This window comes from Rhinocladiella mackenziei (assembly GCF_000835555.1).
Source record: "Rhinocladiella mackenziei CBS 650.93 unplaced genomic scaffold supercont1.6, whole genome shotgun sequence".
NCBI lineage: Eukaryota > Fungi > Ascomycota > Eurotiomycetes > Chaetothyriales > Herpotrichiellaceae > Rhinocladiella > Rhinocladiella mackenziei.
The window spans coordinates 1,017,411-1,037,338 of record NW_013550599.1 but is presented as its reverse complement, the minus strand read 5'-3'; the positions used below and the strand labels follow the sequence as shown (position 1 = coordinate 1,037,338).

The following is a 19,928-nucleotide window of genomic DNA, read 5'->3' as shown; positions in this document are numbered from 1 at the left end:
TATCTGAGATAGGCGAGAGCGAATCTCGAGGCATACATATCTAGCCAAACGAGAAACAGCCAATCGCCGCGGCGGCGTTGTTTTGGGAAATTGATGGTACATGAGATACTATATACAAAGTGGCAAGAGCAAAGCTGGCAAAACAGATAGAAATCTTCGCACAGACTACTAATGCACACACAACCTACTGTGTATAGGAGTTTTCCACTGCATTATAAATTCTAGGGCCCAGATCATCCTGGCCTGTGCTTAGTTAGTCACTGAAGAAAGGATTTGATGTCTTCTGTGTACTCGGTGTCATTCGCGTAGATACTTGCATGGCGGATTTAGATAGGAGGCAGCTGTACCTTCGCATCCAAGAGGGAGCTGTGTGTTCAAGTCCAAAGACCATGGCCATCAAAAGTCTCAGTCTACAGTTCTGTAAGCTTTGATGTCAATCGTACAACTGGATGTCCATTCGCTTGGCCTTTCGAATAGTTCTTTATTCGATAGAGGCTGGAGATTGATTGACGGCCGAGGTATATTGGAAGAGGCGGGCTCGATTGAGTATTACCTTGCGAGCTGATATACAAGTGGGTTTGATGACGGTTACATGGGCCTGGTACAAGGTGTTGTGCGTGCCATCCAAGGCATCTCGGCGTGGAAAGATATTCTTCCGAGCGGTCGTGAGAGGGTAGCAGGGGTACTTTCATAAGCGAACACTTTTGTACTGTACATTTTGTACTCCCGCTCTCCCTCCGGCTCCCGGGTCTCGTGCCCCATCGCTCTTCTTCCATCAAATCATCAACTCGCAACTCTTCCTGCGCCGCCATGCATACGACATCACCCCTTTTGTTTCTGATCCCTGTTTTGGCAACGCCTATTGTTTTGGGAATCAATTCGCTCATCGACTCCGCTGCATGGCTGTGATCAGAAGATTGCTCGTCCACCACGCAGATGCGAGATAATCACAAATACTTTTTGTGAATACGAGACAACCAAGTCCTTCAAGGCCCTGCCGCTGACTGGGGGTTTATCCCGCGACGAACGAACCCAAAAACTACTATCTAACCGCCTGGTCTCTCTATCACCTCGAGGCTAACCGAGAAGTCGTGGACCCCTACAACTCGGTCCGTCGTTCCCAAGCCTATCGACTGGGCTCTCCAAATCCTGGTTCGCTGACCCGGTCTTCCGATCATCTGCACCACTCGAATCTGTAACTAGTCCTCAAATACGAAACGCAGCGCCTGCGTCCTCGGTTTGGTCACGGCCTCAGCACTGTTTCCAAATCATCCCCCTCCAATTTCATCTCCTATTTCCCATCCCGATGTCAAACTGGACTCATCGCACGACGTGTTTGCCACCCTTGTTGCAGCCGATTCCTTGACCTCAACCGCACTACTGGAAGTAAGCATCACCACAACCCGCGAATCAATTCGGCTGAACGTTTAATGTTCCGAGCGATGACACTGTGACAATCCTCCTTCTACCGCACAATAAAGGCCTGATCCAGTCCACCAAAATTTTCTTTCCGTCTGGTGTTATTGACCTTTCTTTGTCAAACGACCCCAACTGGTCGGTTCCGGGTCGTCGATCGAGAAGCGGGGGTTTTGGAAGGTCGAAAGAGTTGTGAAGTTTGACATCAAAGCATCCAGCTGCAACAGCATACGGACGAAATGAGGGTTTCTCGACGTTATGAGAGATGGGTAACAGTCGCCATGGCCGCATCGGCCTCGAAAGTGGCCGCCCAAACCATTATGCCTTCAAATGGCACTCAAGATCTCTATCCCGCCTCCACCTCCCCTCGGTTTATCATGAATGGCACAGAATTTCCCGATCTTCCCGCCGTTCAGTTAGCGCCTTTGGGCCAATATGCGGAGATCTCGCACAGCAGTTTCCTCCAAGTCAATGTGGCTGGTCATCTGGTTAATGTCGATGCTAGCAATGCCAATGACATTGTCGACGCGAATCAGTTTTCCTACCTTTCCTGTGATCCTGACAAATATACCGGCAATCTTGACGCCAGCGAGGTGTTCCAGATCGTCGTCAATTCCCCTCGGACCAACGTCGTCATTCTTTACAGCGAGACTAGTGACCATTGCACGGCCACGGGCCTCAGCAACCTCCCCACCGTTGGGGGCATCTTAACCACCACCGACGCCATGTTAGCATCCAGCCTGGCTGATTTGAACCTCAACCAGGAAAGCCCTGGAACGGCCACCATTCTTCCCGATCTGAACACTTACACGAATGCTTCCGATAGTCAATTCAACGGTAATGGTTCCCTGGGCCAGTCTCCAACGACGGCCGTGGCCATGATTATTTTATATTCCATCACTGGAATCATCACGGCTTTGTTCGTGGTCATCATTGTCACCGGAGCCATCCGAGCACATAGGCATCCAGAACGATATGGACCTCGAAACATCGTGGGCCGAGGCCGACAAAGTCGAGCAAGAGGTATCGCACGTGCCATGCTGGAGACGCTTCCCATTGTCAAATTTGGAGACCATGAGGATCTTCCGAAGAAACCAACCGAGGGCACGGATATTGAGATGAATGCTGAAAATGTTCAGACTGCTGCCCCCAATCCAAGCTCCACCAACGAGACGGTGGCCACAGGAAATGCGACAACATCGGATTCCGGCTCCGACCGAGCACCCGCTGCGATTGCCACCAATAATGCCGATGGCACTGATGCAGAAGGTCACCTGGGCTGCTCCATATGTACTGAGGACTTCAACAAGGGCGAGGAAGTTCGGGTGTTACCTTGCAACCACAAGTTCCATCCCGACTGCATTGACCCGTGGTTATTGAATGTCAGTGGCACGTGTCCGTTGTGCCGAATCGATTTGAGACCTCAAGAAGGCGAAAACGAGGGAACTGAACGTAGGGACTCTAGTGCTACTCTTCCCGTTGGTCAAGAAGGCCAAATACCACCTCCGTTACCGGTGGCTATTACTAGTGAAGGGAGTCCCCATCGTGGTGGACGAAGGGAAACCGTCGCTCACCTTCGTCACCTTGCCTCGGGGTCTCGAGAAGAACGTATTGCAGCGTTGAGACGACTCAGACAGGAGACACTTGGGTCCAGATTACACCATCCCACAGAGGATGAAAGATCTGGTCTCGCACGACGATTCCGAGAACGATTCAGAATTCGAACAGAGCGGAGAGATACAGCCGCTGAGTAATTGCCCAAACAACACACTTTCGTCCTTCTAGCACGTCGACACTGATGGGCCCCCCTCCCCCTCTTTTTTTTTCCCTTCCCTTTTTGGTAAAAGTTTACGTTTTCTGGAATATCTGATATGGCATATGGATGCGATGTGTATGACTTGTACCTCATGATGGATGGGAGGGATGGGAGGTATGCGAAGCAATGCAATACAGTGCGAAAGCACGTTGAACTTTGATTTTGGGTCTCGGAGTTTGAGCGAAACCCGGATTTTTGGCTCAGGAATGCACAATGTGAGCGATCACTGAGTATATGTTATATTACATGTACATGCGATACGGTCGATCTGGCGTACGAGTACAATTTTGGCTCAGGATGAAGATGAGACGGAGCAATCGTCTTCCACTTGGAAGGGAGTTGGGGTGTGCTCAAAAAAACAGGACCTTCGGTATGAGATACTCAATGGGATGTGGCATTCGCATTTGTGAATGACATTGACATGGTTTTACATGTACCCAAGCCGAGTTGGACATCTTGATCAAGTCCCAGCATATTGCATGTCATATGGTATTATCCCAGCTGACACCAGTGACCCATCACTTGTGATTTCATCACGGGGATCCGGCAGGCTGCGTAAGCTCGCCAGTTTGATCTGTCAATTCACTTTGACAAAATTCTCTCAATTCATCTCCCCGTATCCACGCCCGTGCTTCGTGCTATTTCCTCTGTGATATCCCTCGCCGCCGACCATCTCGGGGGGACCTTTGACCCTAGGTCATCTCGATCTCTCTCAATTCGATCTTCTCCGCCTCCTCCACCACCGAACCATCCACTCACACCGGCAGGTATCCAGCTACCACTGGTTGTTCGACGACCTTCAATCACAAGTTTTGGCGGCGTGGATCCATAACTGGATGAGCCCGGTGTATGTGTGGCATCATCATAATCGACATTCTCAAAGGATTGCTCACTTCTCGACTTCGTCTTCAAGCCTCCCAACCCCGAGCTTGATGGCCGTTGTCCTGGGCCCGACCCATAAGCGAGATCAAGGTTCTGTTGCTCTGTATCTAAAGCTTTGAGGAGGCCAGAGAGTCGTTCACGCTGTGCGGAGATGAAACCTGATTTCTCGGCCGAAGAACATCCAGGAACATCGGGGACGAGGGATCCTGGAATGGATGCGGCTTCGGTGGCTCCCGATTCCGTGGCTGCTGAGCGGGATGTTGACCCAGCGAAGGCCGCGCCAGCCAGGTGGGTGACCATACCGTAGACGCCGGCAGAGGTCGTGCCAGGCTGAGTGGGTGCGGTGGTACGCGCTCCAGGCATAGCGAAGCGCGAGAGGAGATCTTGTGCATAACTCGCATACCCGGAAGCTTGGGACGGTGGAGGCTGTGGACTGGTTTGACCCAAGACCTTGTCTCGAACAAATTCAATCGCCACATTCAGGTATCCTAGACCCATCTGTTGTAGTCGCTCATGTGCGTCTCCAATGAATTGATCAATCCGGATTTCATGTCCGACAATGTAGGGCTCGAGGTAGTCAAGGTAGAGAATCTTTGCTCCTTGGGTCTGTGGGAGCACCAGGTAGAGGAGGAAGATGAGGCGGAACCAGGAGTAAAAGGGAATCCATCCAATGACGAATAAGGTCCATGATTCTAGGAGTAGAGTGAGAGCCAGGATGATGAAGTAGATTAGCCATGGGTGTGTTTGTGCCGGGTCGTTGGTCCGGAGGGCCTTATAGGCGAGGTAGGCAGGGAGGAGGATGGTGGTGATAGAACTGTGAGAGGAGTGAGTGGCCGGTACGCTTCTGGATGGACATTCACTGAGTCGCTGTGGTTTCACTCACGCAATGAGGTCTGCAATGAAGCCCAACATGGTCAATGGGAGGTATGATGGTCGGCGGACATGGGATATGCGGAAGTGAGGTGAGTGGCAGAGGATGCAGCAGAGAAACTGGAGTACTTGTACCGGTGTTCCTCAGAGACAAGGCAACATAGATATGAGTTGAGGAGTACAAGCTGTTCTTTTCTTTGATCTCTGGACACCTATGAGAATTGAAAGAGGCGTCAGTGTTGGTGTGCCTGGCGGAAAGGCGCAGGTCGTGTGGTGCTGCGGAGGGAGATGCAGGGTGATGAGAGCGATCAGGGGACTCGTGCGTCACTAAAAGTCCCCAAGAACTTCCAGATGAGCTCACACTCAGCCTTACACGTCATCCGGTCTTATCGAGTATCGGCACTATCGATAAGCGGCACTAGCTGGCTCGGGGCCAGTCATCAAGCCACCCCAGTACCTGTGCCGCCACCAGGTGCTCGTCCGCTCTACAGAAGATTCCTCTCGATATCATCGACTGAGTAGCATCTTCCCTTACCAACAACCAAATGCTCAAGATGACTCGGACAAGTCACTTGATACTGCGACCCTGGAGGCGAAGTACGACCCCTCCCCATCTTGTACCCACACTTACGGTGAAGGATTGGTCCCTGGGTTGAAGACCGGGAGCCATCCAAAGATCTTTCTACCATTCGGAAGAGTGACAACCATCGTGGAGGGCTCCAGTATGAGAGGAACAACAGTGTAAGTTCTAGTCCTATGCTATACAAAGATCTCGCTCCTCAGGCATCGCCGCGACCTCATTCGGACTCTTGTGTACGGGGAAGGAATCAGTCCGCATACATCACTCACTCGGGGTCAGTGGCTTATTCTGCCTTGGCCCCGTCTAGCTTTGATTCTGCCTCGGCTCCAAATTTTTCTTTAATGTTATTCTTTCTTTTTGCTGTTTACGGAACTCACATTTCAACCGGCAAATATACCTCAGCAGACGGCGAAGGAGAACCTGGCACAATTGTTCGAGACAGAAAATCATTGCGTCTTTCGTTTGGCAAACACCCTCGTTCCTGTGAGCGTTTGACTGCTTCTTTGCTTGCATGTGGCAATCCAAAACTGGCTACCGGGAGGGACAGTTGGGTCATGTGATACGCATCGGAGAAGGGATTTCATGCTTGATCATATATACCTCGACATCCTCTTTTCACATTTTCTCTCGAATTTTACGATTTTCTTGCACAGTCAAGCATACCTGAAATCTATCGAAATGTGTATCGCACTCATATCTACAGCACATCCCTCGTATCCATTGATTCTCATCGATAATCGGGACGAATTTCTCAATCGTCCAACTGAGACGGCGAAATGGTGGCCAGAACCGGACTCCCACGTCCTTGGAGGTCGAGATATGCTTCGTGATATTCATGGCACCTGGTTAGGAGTGACCAAAAATGGCAAGATTGCCGTCTTAACCAACTACCGCGAAGACACGACACCACCACCCTCTGCCATCAGCCGGGGAGCCATCATTCGAAAGTTTCTGGCCGAAAGTGTGGGCCCCGTGGAAGATTTTGTCAAAAATGTGGTCAATACCGGCTTAGCCAAAGATGCTGGAGGATTCAGCCTCGCCTGTGGAAATATCGGCGAAAAGCTAGCCGTCATCTCCAACCGTGCCCAAGACCAAAGTCAAGTCCCCTGGATCGCAGGTGATACCGTTCAAACGGTGGGCCTCAGCAATGCAGCGTTTTCGGATCGATCATGGAAGAAAGTCACCCTCGGCGAAGAGCTCATGCTCAATGCCATCCGCGACAGTGTCGAAAAGAACGAAACGGAAGATCAGTTGATCCAAAGGTTTCTTGATCTTCTGAGTTACGATACTCTGCCACGAGAAGGCCACGACGATGACGCCGGTCTGGAAGCCTACATCCCAAGATTGCGCGATTCGATATTTGTTCCCACGCTCGGACGGAAGGACATGACTGGCCTGACCGAGGACGAGATGCGTACGGCAAGAAAGCATGAGAAGATCGACATTATCGGCCATAATACTCCGATTCGCCACCATAGTCCCCCGAATCATGTTCCGACGCAAGCACATCCGCTGGGTGTCAGTGGACTTTATGGAACACAGAAGCAAACTATTGTCCTCACTGACAAAGACATGAATGTTCGGTTTTTTGAGAGGACCCTATTTGATGAGGATTCCGAACCGATACCACCGGGCAAAGGGGACATCGACGTGCGGTTTAAGATCGAGAATATGTGAAGCTCTGAACGTGGATGGTAAATGAGCATCGGAAGCGACATGGGCGTCAATCATCCCTCCGATCGAGCCTGATCATGGAAATTCCCATGTTCTCCTCCGGACTGTGCTATAATGAATGGATGGCTCCACCCGGCCCCTGACACTCAGTGATAGATCCACCAAGAGAACCAAAGACCTTTGGCTGGCAAATCATTCCTCTCATCACCATTGACACACCTCAAGATCGTACCCTCGAAGCTGAGGCTGGTTATCCGACCATCACTTCTCCATCGATTCAAAAATGTCATAACGGGCAGTACCAGATACCCTCTCCTTTTCATCTCAGATCCACGCCAATACTCTGAGAAATTAGACAGCAACGAGAAATGCAAATGCGCCATGAACGGCTAAGCATTAGGAGATATCAGTATTCCGGCATTGTGGAGACGGCAGAATACGGCCTTCATGAGTAGTGCCAAGTACGGTGCCTAGGGCCCTGTCGCTGCCAACGGTGACACTGGCGAGATGTTAATTTCACTGACACACACCTGTCTCGTCGCCCCCGTACCTGTTCAATTAGGACCATCGAGTTTTTCACCTCGACATTCCGCGCTCACACGAGTTCTCCATTCCACGCCGGTCGTGCTCGATCCCGCTTCCATCCTTTCTCGGATGACCCCTGATTCGCAATCCTCAATTCTGTCCCATATTCTTAGGGATCTCCGTCGTTCATGCTTAACCTTCTAGAAACGCCAAGAAACCCAGCAGACTGAATGCGTGGTGAAGAATGAAATGACTTTTGTGGGGTGTGAGAGGGACATCCTATCTCTATTCCTCTCTTTCTGCGTTGAATAGCGTTAAAACTCAGGCTCCCACTATCTGCCTCAAGTATAATGGGATGTCCATCTCATCTACGCCCCTTCATCCACCATAAGGTAACTACACAGACAACCTTGAACTTTTGGAGCATCACTCTACATTATCACGCTTTGCTTTTTCCTCCTTGGCCAGTATGATGTTTCCCTTCCTTTTCCGTTCCCGAATGTGAAGTCGATTTGGGTCTGAACAGAAATACAGCGCACCATGCACGAGCTGCGGTTCGTTCTTGGAGTGCCATGCTATTCATATGGTAACGCTTCACCACAACTCACAAACCGGCTCTTTCTTTTCGCAATGGAAACTCTCCTTGAAGTCTCTCGAATTGGCCATCGTCCCCAAAATCCTCGCCCACTTGGGTGCATGTGGATCCGTATAAATACGCTGAATGGCCGTCTCCTTCCTGGTCTTGCCGCACCACCAATTGGCATAGTTGACGAAGAAGAGTTGCTCCTGGGTGAAGAAGTCCAAGCCAGGGAGATCCTGGTTAGGTTTTTCTGCCGCGCGCTTCGTCCATGCCGCAAAAGCTGCAGACAGGCCTCCGGCATCCGCGATATTCTCGCCCAAAGTCAGACGGCCATTGACGTGCAGGGGTTTGTTGTCTGATCCCTCGATTGTGAAGTTGGAATATTGCTGCACGAAGCAATCTGCTCGCTCTTTGAAGCTTGCCACAGTTTTTTCAGTCCACCAGTCTGTATAGTTGCCGTTTTGATCATAGTGGCGGCCGGTGGAATCGAAGGCATGGGAAAGCTCGTGGCCAGAAACAGCTCCAAAGGCACCGTAACTGAGGTATTGGGGAACATTTACGTCAAACACCGGGAATTGCATGATCCCAGCTGGGAAAACTATTTCATTTCCGGCTGGATTCTGTTTTTCTCGCCAAACTTGTATTAGCAATGTGGTCTGGTAAATGGGATGAGTGGAAGAGTGTGAAAGCTCGGTCAAAAGAATCCTAAGTGAGACGGCTCCCATGGTTTAACTCCCCCCGGGCTCACATGTCGCGAGATCAACCACACGTATAATTTCGCGAAGAACCGCTGGCATGAGGCTAGGCCAAGCAATCGCAGAGCTTTGCCTCGAGGGTCCCAAAACATGTTTTGAGAGTACTTACATAATCTAAAGCGATAGTCAGCAAATAAGATTTCTCGAAAGAGGGGGAAAGGGAAACGACATACAGGCATTCACGGTCGGGACAGTCATGTCCCTAAATTTCGGTCAGTATTTCAATACCTGGTCCACTGTTCCCACGAGACACGTACCATTGATCTCTATCGACTGGTTTGCCAAGCGCAGACCACTCACGGCTGACATAAAAGCGACTCATAGAGACTGCATTATCGAAGTAAGTGGATGACGTAATGTTGAGTTGTTTGTAGAAGTTCCGCAGAACCTTTGCATCCATGATATTCGGACTCTGAAGAGAGCAAGCGTCAGCCCAATCCGTCCTGACAGGCAATTGTGAGTGCAATTCTCGAGCACACCTACCTTGTCTGGGTATCCGATCTTTTGGACGATGTTGTGGACTTTCTGGATCGCCAACTCGATCACCTCGTTCTCCATCCATGCAGTAGCCTTGAGTTTTTCAATGAACTGTTCTTTGATGTCGGAGACAACTTGATCACCAAACTCCTTGGCTTTGGCAGAAAAGGCCTTCTCCACGAAGAAGCGACTCAAAATCCAACCTACGCCAGCGTCCACATGACCGACGCACGTCCTCCACCGTTCAGGAGTGGAGTCGGGGTCCTATGGAGTATGAGTGTGCATCATCCCATATGGGGATTTGGAGACTTGCCTTGCCTTGCAGTTCGTTAGAGAATCGCTTGTAAGGAGTGATAGCATCAGCCTCGATGTACTCGGCGTACGACTGTATAGCTTTCCAGAGGAAATAAGTGTGAATGGTGTCCTCCGACGTGTCCGATAAAATCTTGCCAAGCTCTTTCACGTATTGCGGAGCCATGACGATGATTCTATCCGGCTTATAGTCTGAAGGCACGAGGCCGTCGAGGATTTGGGAAAGTCGGAGTTGTGGAGCGAGAGCATCCGCATCTTTCATTGCCATGGGATTGTAGTATTTCTGCTTGGAATATCAGTAAAGATTCCACGACAGATTATGTTCATCCACCAACCGTCACATCGTTGGCATCTTCGGCATTAGGAGAGGCAGTGGCAAGTTTTTTCTCAAACTCCACGAGAGCATGGGCATCGATGGCTTTGATGGCCAAGTGAGGGTGGAGAGCCGAGATGACCTGCGAAGCGACGTTTTCATACTTTGTCAAGATCTTTTCATCTTTGTACAGTTCCTTGGCGGGCAAGCCGATTTGCCAAGGAGCGGAGACGGACACGACCACAGTATCTGGGTCCTTGTCATCGGCGCTCGCACCTGTCGATACCAACGCGGTGATCCCCAATTTGGCCAGATACAAGATGGTATGAGATAGTGCGTCCGGTCCGGTGGAGAAATAGTCCGACGTTCCGTTGAGGATTTCCATCAAAGGAGCGACGCCCATGGCCGTGATAGTATCTTCATCCAGACAAGCATCATAGGCAGCTTTGAGTTTGTCAAAGTTCTCCTCGTCTGCTGATGCGGTACAAGTGTCCAGCCGTGCCGGGGAGAAGTATGAGTGCTGAAAACTTGATTAGCGGTGTGACATGGTGAGATTTGGACAGAAACTTGCTGATGAAGAACGAGGGTAAGGGGCTTCCAGGATGTGGCGCAGGAGCATCTCGGAGGTTTCGGACATGATGGTTCCGGTAAACGCATCGCCCTGGTCTGGACGGAGATCGTGACGATCCCTCCATCCGCCACAGACGAGTTCCTCAAAGTCGGTACAGGGATCAAGAGTCTTATAGTCGGGCGAGAGGTTATACAGGAGCTCGGAAGAGGCGTGGACGCAAGCAGGTGTAAGGCAGATACCAGCGTGGTGATGATGGCGATGTCGCTCCCTGTGATGATAGTCTTACCAATATTGGTCAGGTTATCCCATTTCAAGACCACTACCCCTGAAGCAGTCTACTCACCTTTCATGCGGAGGTACATTGGAAGTACATCGTCCCGAAAGTAAACCAGAGCCGAAAGTATCACAGACAGTCCCAGAAAGAGGATCGCAGCACGTTTGACGCGGGAATAATGGCGTCGGTGAGACATCATTGCACGGTTTTCTTCATCCCCGAGGAGCGACATCTTCGCCGTTGTCTGACCGCCACCCATCAATGGCTTTGAGTCCATGATGGATGCCAGACTTGTCGGTGATGGAAATTCGAGATTGATGGAATCAACAGCGTTGAGGTGAAGTTAAACGCTGGATGGAGTTTGACAATGGAACAAGCATCCATGTAAGCTAAGGCCCAAGGCTCCCCCGGGGCAGCTGCCTGGGCACCTACACGGTGCGCGCCTAGAGTCATTGGGGATTAGAGCGCCAAACAAGCTTTGTGGGGTTTCGGGTTTGGCCGTCCGCCCAGCCAAAGGTAGTCAGACTACTTTCGTGCAAGTCCGGCGGGCCCTCTGACGACTTTTCATGTCTATTTGAAGACCTCTCTGTCTGCTAGAGGCTGAGGCGAGTAGTTTCAACCCTTTTGTGCCAACAATATCACCAAGGTAGACGTCTGCCCGCCGTGATCCCTCGTAGAAGCGGATTGTGTCCAGTTTCATTGTCATTTATTTTGAAAGGTCGCCATCACCGATGCGTTAGATACCATGTCTGCTGGTTGTCAATGGTAAGCTGACCTTGCTCCATCATTAATGTGATCTCAATGGGGTGATGAAAACTAGTCTTCTTTGACCGGCAATCCTGACCTGTATGGCCTCGGAATCAGGCTGGGTGTCTATTGTTCACTCGAAAGCACGATATACGCCTATCATCTTGCCAGTGCTCTTCCGGCTGATGTCGACCATGGGCCAACATCAAGTTCCAATTGGTCCAATTCCTAAAGTGAGTCCGACGTGATGTGTATATGTGTCGCGCCGCCTATATCTGCTCAGTATCGTCCTCCACGAGTGCCAGTATCGGGAATCTGAAGTATCAAAGGAATACGAAAGAATCGCAAGTAGACCCAATCCCATTGAATATCACGCGATGGGTAAGGTCCTCTCGACCCAGATGTCCGTGGGTCATCCAAACCTATGGATCCTCGCCTGGAGAAGTCGCTCATCGCTGATGGAATTACCGGCGGCGACCAAAGGATAGCACGATATTCTCTATGACGACAATTGAAGTGGCACGAACAAAGAACACGAGCTCTCGTAATGGCGACTAGGCGGATGGTTGGAAGGGAAGGGGGGAGGACCATCCCAGAAGCACCGAAGAACCCGACTTTTCTGAAGGGAGCAATTTCTGGACCGAGATCAGAAGCACCAATAGGATTAGCGTCGAAACTTCATTTCCGAAAAGTCCGGCGGATGTCAAGCAGGATATCAAAGTGGCATAGACTTTCCAGATGGAATATATCCGGGTCTGGACCAGCCAAATCGGCCAGCGCCGGGTAAATACCTCGACGTCTGCGACATAGCGGGTCCCGTGTATGTAAGCTATTCTTTTATGATCTGCACCTTTTGAGCGCGCCAAAAACCAGTCCAGTGTGAGATGGGAACAATCCTCCTATTGAAGACAGTTTTGTGGCACATTCCGCACATGTTGACCTACGAATGCTTGTGCTCAAGAGCATAGCCGCACCAAAGAAATAGCTTCCTCGCTTACCTTTGCCAGGATAGATTAATTTGCTACCCTCAACGCTTTCTCTAATCTCGATTAGGTCCCTCATCCCTGCTCCTAAACCTGAGTCGACAGCTTGACGGTTCGCGAATCCAGAATAGGGAGGACCCAGAAGACGAAGCTGAGCCCTCATGGCAGCCTTCCTATTGAGGAGGATGATATGGCCCATTCGGTCGATAATAATTACGTACAAGTCACACACTGCAGAAAAGGGATAGACAGGAATAAGATGGCATGTTCCGCGAGCCGTTTATTTCGTTGTTGCCATCTTTTGCCACTGTACAATTTTACCACATTCCCGTTACTGGTGGTAAAATGTATCATCGGCCGTCATGTGAAGAATGGTTGTCGAAAGAGGCCAAAAGGCTCAAGCATGGTAATAATTGGATCATCGTACGTTTGGAATTAGTTTTAGGTATAAGAAGCGGCCCTTACGTATTGGGCATTTCCAGGAGGTTGCTTCAGCCTCGGCACCTTGCTCTATTCTTTTCTCTGAATAACTTCAAGGGCTCGAAAAGATTATCACCAATGCATATTCAATGCCTCAAACTCCATCATCGTCATCCAAGCTCCCCAAGAACTGGCCCAAGGATATAACGTATCTCACAACTCTACATATTCCACCTCCCCTCTCCAACATACTTCTTCAAACATCGACCGCCTCACCTCCGTCCAATGATCTTCCAATTATCAAATCGCCGCCAACCCCTAATCCACTTATACGTATTCTTCCGATCACCATTCCCTCACACCCGGCGTATGGCCAACACGGACTCGTCGCCACCCGCGCTCTGGCTCCATTATCCTTCATAATCCTCTACCTCGGCACCCTTCACCACTCCTCTGACACTTTACATGCGCACTCGGACTACGACCTCAACCTGGACCACGAGCTAGGTCTCTCCATCGACGCCGCTACTCGCGGCAACGAAGCTCGCTTCATCAATGACTACCGCGGAGTACGTCCCGAGGGGCCCAACGCCGAGTTTCGCGACTGCCTGGTCGAAGTGAGTCACGGACGTTACGAGAGGAGAATCGGCGTGTTTGTGCCGAGTGCCGGTAAGGCCGGAAAAAGGAGTAAAGGCATCGCGAAGGGAGAGGAGATTGTGGTCAGTTATGGGAAGGGGTTTTGGAATGCAAGGAAGGAGGAAGATCGGGGTGAGAATGGTGAATGAAAGGTGGACCTGATGGCTATGAAGGATCAAATGGAACCGATATGACCACGACCGCGACCGGCTGTCTGTCAATGTATTGCACTCAAATTGTCGCCGACACCGAGAGGTAGTCCAGGAGGCGATGGATATGAGGCTCTCAGAACGCTCTTTCATTCACCAACATCGAGATGCCATTTCGTCGCGATAATGCACCACTCCTCTAGCAGCATATGCAACACGGAGCACGCTCTCTACATCCTAGCCATGATCCTCCATCACGAGATTTCCGGTCTACAGCCAGACAACCGCGCAGAGACATCCCAACGCTCAGCCTCAACCTACACTTCTGACCTCCGCCTGACGCTCACTTTAGCACCCATAGGCGGGATATGATTCGGCCCAGCCCAAAAACACTCTGGCCGGACCCCCTCTCCGTTCCAATTCCCACTGACGCCTCCTTCCATGACCATATGGATATCGTATCTGGTGAGCAAGTACGCAATGAGCAGCTTGAGTTCATTGGCGGCGAAGAATCGGCCCGGACACGAATGTCGACCGTGTCCGAAACCCAGATACGTCGGGGATGTGGCGATGAATTGGAGATGCGCCTTGTCGAGATACGCCTTCTCCTTCTCCTTCGCAGCAGACTCGGCCATATCATTCTCACCAGGGCACTCCCCGATTTGATCTCTCAGTTCAACGAATCTGAACGGCCTATATCCTCCAGCCCCAGCATAGATGCCCTCGTCATTATGCAGCCCCCAACTGTGCACGGCTACCATACATCCTTCCGGGAGATGCGTGCCATCTGGCGTCGTCACTCCGCCGGGAACAATGACTTTATGATTCACGCCGACTCCGATGATACTTGCCCGGCGCGAACTCTCTCGGAGCGCCGAGTCGAGAAAGTGCATGTTCCCCAAACTGGTGCGCGACCACATTTTCGATCCAGGTTCAGATTCGTCGTCCGTATCCATGGTCGCGAGGGCCTCGGCACGGAGCTTGTCGACGACTCCTTCGGAGGGAGGCGTGGCGAGAATGTCAAGGATGGCGTTCGTGCCGATGAAGCTTGTCGTATGGACTGAGGCGAAGTTGGTGTGCAGAAGTCGCGCACAGATGATGTCGGGATCCGCTTCATCAGGAAACACGTGAGATTTTCTCAGGGATCGCGTCAAAAGCCATTGGAGAAAATCATTTCTCTCGGCCCCTGTCTCCTTTCCTGAAGCCTTTGCTCCGTCGTTCTCGACGTCCTCGAGGTTCGCACCACCTTGCTGCAGCTGTTGTCGACGAAGGATTTCAGGGGTCAAAATCTTCGTATATGAGCGAGTATGTTTGCGGTTTGGGTAAGTCACGATTGGGGCGACGAGGGATCTGATTGGACCAGGGAAGAGTCGTAATACCGTGGCGGAAAGGGCGATATCTTCGGCAAATCCGATTGCGTTCTCGAGGTAATGTTCGTTCCGGCCTAGGATGGATATGAATCAGGAAATCATCATTCCAAGAAAAATTAGAAGACTCACAAAGCGGCAACCCCACGAAGACACGATTACTGGTTCTAGCGATAATTTTCGTGATAGAATCAAACAGTTTGATGTCCTCGAAGTTCTTGGTGTTTTTGCCCCAGATCTCATCGACGGCAGCGGCCATCTCGTCACAGACATCTGGTGTCACGGCGAAGACTTGGCGAGTGAGTTCGGATTTGATTACATCTAAACAAGGGTTCAAAGATGTTAGAATGTCTATAAATGGAGACCTCTCTCGTCGGAGAATTGGGCAACGAAACCCAAAACGAATACGCACCGAAATGAACAGTCGGATCCATGATCTCGGGGCGGGGAAACGTATATTTTGTCTGGAGGATATGTTTATGCGCGCCGTTGACGCTGAGGACATGTTCAGGCTGTGATATCATCCAGGGTATGGATGAGGGTGGGAGAAGCACAACATCCCCATCGAGGGTGGCGAGGATGCAGGGTCGATTGTGTCGAGCGTACTATTGTGAGAGCACAAAATAGTCAGAGAGTGTGTCATTGTTACTGTTGACCCTCGGTTCGAGAGACTCGCTTGGACTTCGCTCGACATGGGATTTGATCTGAAATAGAAACGTCGTCCCTCCTCCTCCTACCCTAACAGGTATGTCTCGCAGCATATCGAAGCATAAACAACGACAGCGAAAGACGACATACGTACATTGTCATAAGCCAACCGCAACGCCTGCTCGTAATTCATCATGTTCCATAGCCGGGTGCGAATGTTGCGGATGAACCAGGCTTTCTCATTTCTTCCTACCCATGGTAGATCCGGGCGTGACGACGAATTTCTCTGACCCTTCAGACTGATGAAGACAATGAGAAAGACCACGGAGGCAACCACTAAGAGGAGAAGAACGTTTTCTCGGTCGATGTCCTTGGTAAAAAGGGCACGAAAGTGGAGGAGAGCCATTTTGCCCGACTTGCCCGTACTCCAACGAGTAAAATAAATTACATCTGTTTTCTGCTCGATATGAGTAACGGAAAGCCAGTGCAAGTCTCACCCTGATAATGTATTTGAAGATAAGAAAGAGAAAAGAAACGAGACACAAGGACAACAAAAGCTGAAGAGGCATTGGTTTGTACAATCGAAATCGGACCAATGACTTTGCGCCACACCTCGCATTCAGTGGTTGATGATCCATTTATGCACGAATCCCCCCCCCAATGCTTGTTGGCAATTTACCCATTGGTTCGGCCGTGGGCGGCTGCATCTGGATGCATTGGAACGGGATCCGGATGGAAACATTTTTGGTGATCCAATTGCCGTGTCGATGTGGTGATGGACGGCCTGTGGGGGATGAGTCAAATTCATGACTGGTTCAGCGTATACACATTTGTATAAATGCAGCAGATGTACCTGTATCAATATGGCGTCCTAAGAGATCCCATCCAATCGGGGCAGGGGAGTTGCAATTAATGGTTTGCCTAATGACTGGTTTGCGATTGGGCATTTATCCACCTGGTACAAGCTGGAAGAGAGTATAGTTGAGATCTGTATCGTGGTTTCTGACTGCCCCTGGTTTGACAAATCTGTCTAGTACGGATTGGTATACGTCAAAAGATTCATTGTTTTTGACGTTTCATTGAGAGGACTGTTCTTCAGGGGCCATCGACGAGTTGTGCCTCACCAAGGGCCTAGCGATACAGGAATCTCGTATGCCCACCCATCAATCGAGTTTGCATGGCCGAGGTAGAGTTTTCCTTGTTGTCGACCTCTTCAACTTCACTCACCAGGAGCCATCATTCAATTAATTGACCAGCGAAGACATGCAAAGAGTACGGCTCGCATGTCTTCGACTGATAGAAGCTGCCGAGGATTGATGGAAAAAGATCCGAAGTCAAAAAAAATAGCCTTGAGCCTCGTTGCTCATGAGATTGTTGTTCCGCTACCATTGGAAGCGGTTGACCTAAGTTGAGCTTGTTGAGACTGCATGAATTGTACAGCTTTGCTCTGGACATCCCAACAGCGAGGCCGAAGAACGTAATCCCCATCGCAAGAAATGAAACATCAGAGGATGAAACAACGTCTAATCTAACATGCATCGACCTTGTTGCAAGATTCGTGCAAACCGCGAGATGTACCAGTCTTGATGGACGGTAGAAAACGGCGCTATCGTCTCAAGTGTTGTACACCAGGTTATCAACTCTCACCTTGTTAGACCGATTGGACTGAAACCTTCCAAAGTTTTTCGAAGTTCGTATGCAAGACGTGATTTGATACTAGTTGAATCGCAGATCATGAAGAAAACCACGTCACTGTAAATCAAGGCAGATATGCGGACGATATTGCAAAGAGTATCCTCATGCGACAAGTCAGGGCCGCAAGATGGCAAGATGGGCCCTGTAGAACATAACTGGTGCTGTATGACATTTCTGATAGGACAGGGTACCCAAACCCTGGGTGCCATGAGAGTACCTCGGTGGTACAGATCAGTAGCCAGGGTTAATCGGCAGGCTAACAAAAGATGTTGTCGGAGTGATTCATTTTCAACGGGCGAAATGCCCCCTCCCCATCGCAAGGGATAATCTCTTTTCTCGGTGAGTAGCTATTGCGCTCTCTAATAATGAAGGAACGAAAGCATGATTTGTCGGCACTAGCATTTCGCTAGTCACGTCGCGAAATTTTTTTTTTTTTTAGGGTATTGATCCGGTTCAATATTGAAAACCCATGTTAGAAGTTTGAGACATTGATGATGCGGAGGTCTTATCCGGACCAGCGGTTGAGGATGGTAGGAGAGCCGTAGATTTGGGTGGTGGACTAAGATTGTCGGTCGCTAACGGATTGACTAGCGAGGCTGAAAAGGTTTTGCTGGCCTTCCACTCTTTGGCGTCTGGAGGCTCTTCGTGGGCAACACGTTTTCGAGACTTCATTTTGGCGCGTTATTGAATATCCGTACTAGATGTGATGGAAACAATCGCCGTCAAGGTTGAAGGTGAAAGACGAGGATTAGGAAATCAGGATGTCAAAAAACATAAGTGCGAGTGGATATAGAAAGGGAGAGTCTGAGAAGGGGGGAGGAGTGGGCCGGCTTACTATGAACAAGCAGGAGAGATCTCATACGCAATTGATTGTGCTATTCATGCCGCATGTTGGGCCTGTGCAAACGTCCACGGTTCTGGAGGTGGGAGTGAGCGCAGAGCAGTAAGGCCTTTTGGACGAGATCAGAGTGGATTCTGCAAGCCAAAGTCGAGGCTGAAAAGGTAGCGGCCGAGCAAACGTTGTCCCTAAGGCAAGATGGGTGTGGTACTCCGGATCTGATCCGGATCCTGGATCCTGGAGGGGGAAGCAAATTTGTGATGGCATTCTTTGTGCAGGAACGTCGGCCTGGAGTGTATCGACGACAAAAGAGAGTTTTTGGTTAGTTATAGGCAGAGAAAGGCAATACACCAAATCCTCGAACCACATTAATGATGTTTGGCAGACAGATGACCGGTGGTCTTGAAATTCGGTATTCGATGTAGGGCATTACAGCAGCAAATGGCAGATCCAGGTCAATTAAGGTCACATCAGACCAAGAAACACGAGGAGATGCGTTAAGCTGGCATGGGGAGATGAAACGAGATGCGGGTAAGGAGACTAAGATCGACGTCCCGCTTTAACTGGCGAAAAGCGAGGCTCCTGCTGGAATAGAGTACCTGCTTGCATCAAGGTCGGTTAGACGAACCATGATTCGGATTTATGGAGTTGTAAGGCATCAATGAGGACGGAAGATCCATGCTTATGCTAGGTCTGTAGCTGATGCAGCCGGGCGTCGACGGGACGTGCTCCTGTACTCGACATTGTGTCTGAGATGCGGGCGGAAGCGAATGACAGCAAGGAAAAAGAGAGAATGAGTGGTGTGACCAAGTTTGATATGGTAGTATCGGGAAAAGCGCGGGCTGTGGCGGGTCAGCACGAGCCAGAACGCGGCTCTCTCCGTACATCAAGCAAAGCATCAATTGACTGCGTTGTCTGCAGACGTTTTCGAGCACCATGCTTCAAACTCGCTAGATTCTTGGATGATGTACTCTCACCTCGACCATGATCGCTCTCACACTCCGAGTTCGTTTTGTCTATCTGAGAGAAGACCTCGATTCCATAGAGAGCGTCCCACCCCTCCACAATACAACTCTCTGTGCTTGATTTGTCCGTCGGGCTCAAGACTTGAATGGTCCTGTCGTCCATCTTTCGATTCAGTCGGTTTGGTGACAGCTGTCTGCGAGACTCAGGTCTTCTGGTGGCCTTTTCGGGGTATTGAGACCTGTAGTGTCTACATACCGATGGATCAACGAAAAGAACAAGAAATGGTTGGATGTAATCTGTCATGTCTGCTGTTATTGTCATTACGACTCCGCATCTCGTCCTCGTCCGTTCCTCTGCCCATTTTGAGACGATCAGAGGTCGACAAATCTGCGGAATGCGACAATAGTCTCCGTTATGTGCATATGGCCCTTTTT

The 19,928-nt window shown here is 50.3% G+C and overlaps 6 protein-coding genes across 6 annotated transcripts; 3 read left to right on the top strand and 3 right to left on the bottom strand.

The window, feature by feature from the left end:
• Positions 1-1,697: 1,697 nt before the first annotated feature.
• On the top strand, positions 1,698-3,170 carry Z518_08174 (uncharacterized protein; the record flags this gene model as incomplete). Its single annotated transcript, XM_013413917.1, has 1 exon — positions 1,698-3,170. One exon carries the CDS (start codon positions 1,698-1,700, stop codon positions 3,168-3,170), a length of 1,473 nt encoding a protein of 490 aa, XP_013269371.1.
• Positions 3,171-3,838: 668 nt separating this feature from the next.
• Z518_08173 (uncharacterized protein) lies at positions 3,839-5,026 on the bottom strand (the record flags this gene model as incomplete). The annotated part of the gene is made up of 2 exons (XM_013413916.1): positions 3,839-4,928; positions 4,998-5,026. The coding sequence occupies 2 exons, from the start codon at positions 5,024-5,026 to the stop codon at positions 3,839-3,841; spliced, it is 1,119 nt and encodes a 372-aa protein (XP_013269370.1).
• A 1,216-nt stretch (positions 5,027-6,242) lies between these two features.
• Positions 6,243-7,241, top strand: Z518_08172 (uncharacterized protein; the record flags this gene model as incomplete). The annotated part of the gene is made up of 1 exon (XM_013413915.1): positions 6,243-7,241. The coding sequence occupies one exon, from the start codon at positions 6,243-6,245 to the stop codon at positions 7,239-7,241; it is 999 nt and encodes a 332-aa protein (XP_013269369.1).
• Positions 7,242-8,357: 1,116 nt separating this feature from the next.
• Positions 8,358-11,322, bottom strand: Z518_08171 (uncharacterized protein; the record flags this gene model as incomplete). Its single annotated transcript, XM_013413914.1, has 9 exons — positions 8,358-8,963; positions 9,208-9,212; positions 9,272-9,300; positions 9,350-9,510; positions 9,582-9,778; positions 9,885-10,170; positions 10,223-10,674; positions 10,783-11,052; positions 11,115-11,322. The coding sequence occupies 9 exons, from the start codon at positions 11,320-11,322 to the stop codon at positions 8,358-8,360; spliced, it is 2,214 nt and encodes a 737-aa protein (XP_013269368.1).
• Positions 11,323-13,344: 2,022 nt separating this feature from the next.
• On the top strand, positions 13,345-13,980 carry Z518_08170 (uncharacterized protein; the record flags this gene model as incomplete). The annotated part of the gene is made up of 1 exon (XM_013413913.1): positions 13,345-13,980. The coding sequence occupies one exon, from the start codon at positions 13,345-13,347 to the stop codon at positions 13,978-13,980; it is 636 nt and encodes a 211-aa protein (XP_013269367.1).
• Positions 13,981-14,297: 317 nt separating this feature from the next.
• Positions 14,298-16,401, bottom strand: Z518_08169 (uncharacterized protein; the record flags this gene model as incomplete). Its single annotated transcript, XM_013413912.1, has 4 exons — positions 14,298-15,424; positions 15,480-15,668; positions 15,760-15,952; positions 16,150-16,401. The coding sequence occupies 4 exons, from the start codon at positions 16,399-16,401 to the stop codon at positions 14,298-14,300; spliced, it is 1,761 nt and encodes a 586-aa protein (XP_013269366.1).
• Positions 16,402-19,928: the final 3,527 nt, after the last annotated feature.